Genomic DNA, 2222 nt, shown 5'->3' on the forward strand with positions numbered 1-2222 from the left:
GCATGCGGCCGTAAAAAGGATAGCGTGGAGTTATTTGTGAGAGTTTAAACTGTCCTGAACAGCATGATAAATGAGCTTTCAGGAAGGCCAGCGGGAGTTCCTGTGTGTGTTTGCTCCAGTAATGACTCCTCATTGAAGAAAAACAGATTTACATCGATTCAGCTCTCACGCGCTCGCAAACCCCGCCTCCCACGCTGATTGACAGATCATTTCCCACGCCCACTTACCGTTTCATTGATTGCGTGGCGTTTGTTTGGTTTCTTCCCATGTCAGACTACACCTTTCAAGTGCTGTCTTCTGCAAGGACAGAGATAAAGTGGTGACAAAAACACTGCTTGTTTGTTTTTATTAATATATTGTAAAAAATATATTCTTTGTTAGCATGTTCACGTCTATTTCATCTATTGTCTTTTTTAATCAGAGACACTCATTCATTCACATTTTTGTCACTTGCCCATCGTGATACCGTCCCACAACATCATTAGTTTTTTTTAATACTAATAAATATTGTTTAGTCCTACGTTTTTTGCTGATTTGTTTTATTTAAACTGTATTTTTGTCATTATTTTACATCAAGGTTTGCCTCTTGTTTTTTTTGTTTTTTTAAGCTAATGTAAAAGTGAACTTAAAATGTGCACGGTTCTTTTTTTTTTTTTAACTAGGCTATTTAAAAGCAAAGGAAAGTGCGGGAAAGAAGTAAAAGTAAACGGCTGCAAATTTAAAAGCGAAGTTAAACACTGAAAACACTGTCACAACCCTCGTCTGTCACATGCAAATAATGTTATGCCATTTATTTTATTCTTTTATAAATATTTTGTAAACTTAATTTTTAACTTTTTTCCCCACATTTTTCAAGTTTCAGTATGATCTCTTTATTTAATTGTATGTTTTTGTAACTTGATTTTTTATTTTTTTATTTTTTTTGATAAAAAATTTTGTTTTGCGATTTTGATTTATGTTTTCAGTGTCCTTTTTATTTAATTTTTTTTGTAAAGATAATCAGTGTTTTTATGCTGTGTTTACCAATTACTTTGCTTACAAACGGTTAGCTTTAGTTCAGAAGACTAAATATTACTCGTTCATTTTATGCAATGTGACTTATTCTCTTTTTTTTCATCTAAAACAAAATTTTGTGCTTTTGAAACATTCGATTTTCATGTTTTAGGTGTGGTCTGTAGTTACTTATTTATCACTTAAAAACATGTTGGCTAGTAGGGTAATATGTTTTATATTTGAGTTCTGCGTTTGCTCACTTCAGGGTGTGAAGAGATTATTTGAGCTGCTCTGTGTGTGTTTAGACTGCAGAGAGATCCTGCTGCCTTTGATGACGGAGCAGCTCAAACTTCACCTGGAGAGTCACGAGGAGCTGGACTCCTGCTGCCAGCTGCTCAGCAACATCCTGGAGGTGCTTTACAGGAAGGACGTGGTGAGAAGTACACACACACACACANAGTGCAATATTCTCTGAATACAAATCTGTATATGTTCCTCCCGTGTCATTCAACTTTTGTGACCTGTTTGTTTAATTAAGGTTCATTAATTTTTGGCTCACGTTCTGACTGTTAATTGGCTCCTGCGGCACTCGAGTGTGTTTTAGCCGGGCAGATATCCAGACATGATGCTCTCTTCTCAGTCATTTGATCAATTACTGCCGTCATGATCAATAGAAAACTTTCTTACCATCTCTGTTAAATGAAATGTCCTTTAGCGCTACTTTTAGAATAAGTGCATTTTTAAACGGCCTCATTTGCATGCTGTGTTTTAGCCAGGTGCATTTAGTATATTCAGTGTTTTTGAATAAGAGCAGTGAAATACTCCACCTCACTGCGCTCTCTTGCCTTTACTTTGGCTTTGTGTTCCCTTCTTTACACTAGGGTTATTACCGTTAACTTAACAAAACGTATAAAAAAAAAAAAAATTACAATTTTTTTCAGCTAGTTTCCAAGCCAGCATTTTTTATATTCAATTAGTTTATCTTGATATACTAAAACAACTAAAACAAAAACTTTAATGAAATAAAATGTTGACTTATTAAACAAATACGATTTAAATTATATAAAGCCATTAAAACTTGAATCACAAAAACACAACTTCATCAAAAATGTATATAATTAATAAAAACAGAAAATATTACAAATGAAATGTACTAAAACCATTTATTTTAATAAAGGATTTAACTGAATAAAATTTTATCTTATATTAAGTAATGAAATAGTTCTCAT

General features: G+C 33.2%; 1 protein-coding gene across 1 annotated transcript in view; it reads left to right on the forward strand.

Annotated features, from left to right (window-relative positions):
* Positions 1 to 2222, forward strand: part of LOC122355354 (dedicator of cytokinesis protein 1-like) — a 61773-nt gene that overhangs the window by 29716 nt on the left and 29835 nt on the right. The window contains exon 27 of the mRNA XM_043253523.1: positions 1299 to 1426. Coding sequence (XP_043109458.1) covers positions 1299 to 1426 — 128 coding nt within the window. The remainder of the gene's footprint in view (positions 1 to 1298; positions 1427 to 2222) is intronic.

The sequence above is a fragment of the Puntigrus tetrazona genome, chromosome 12 (genome assembly GCF_018831695.1).
Source record: "Puntigrus tetrazona isolate hp1 chromosome 12, ASM1883169v1, whole genome shotgun sequence".
Lineage (NCBI taxonomy): Eukaryota > Metazoa > Chordata > Actinopteri > Cypriniformes > Cyprinidae > Puntigrus > Puntigrus tetrazona.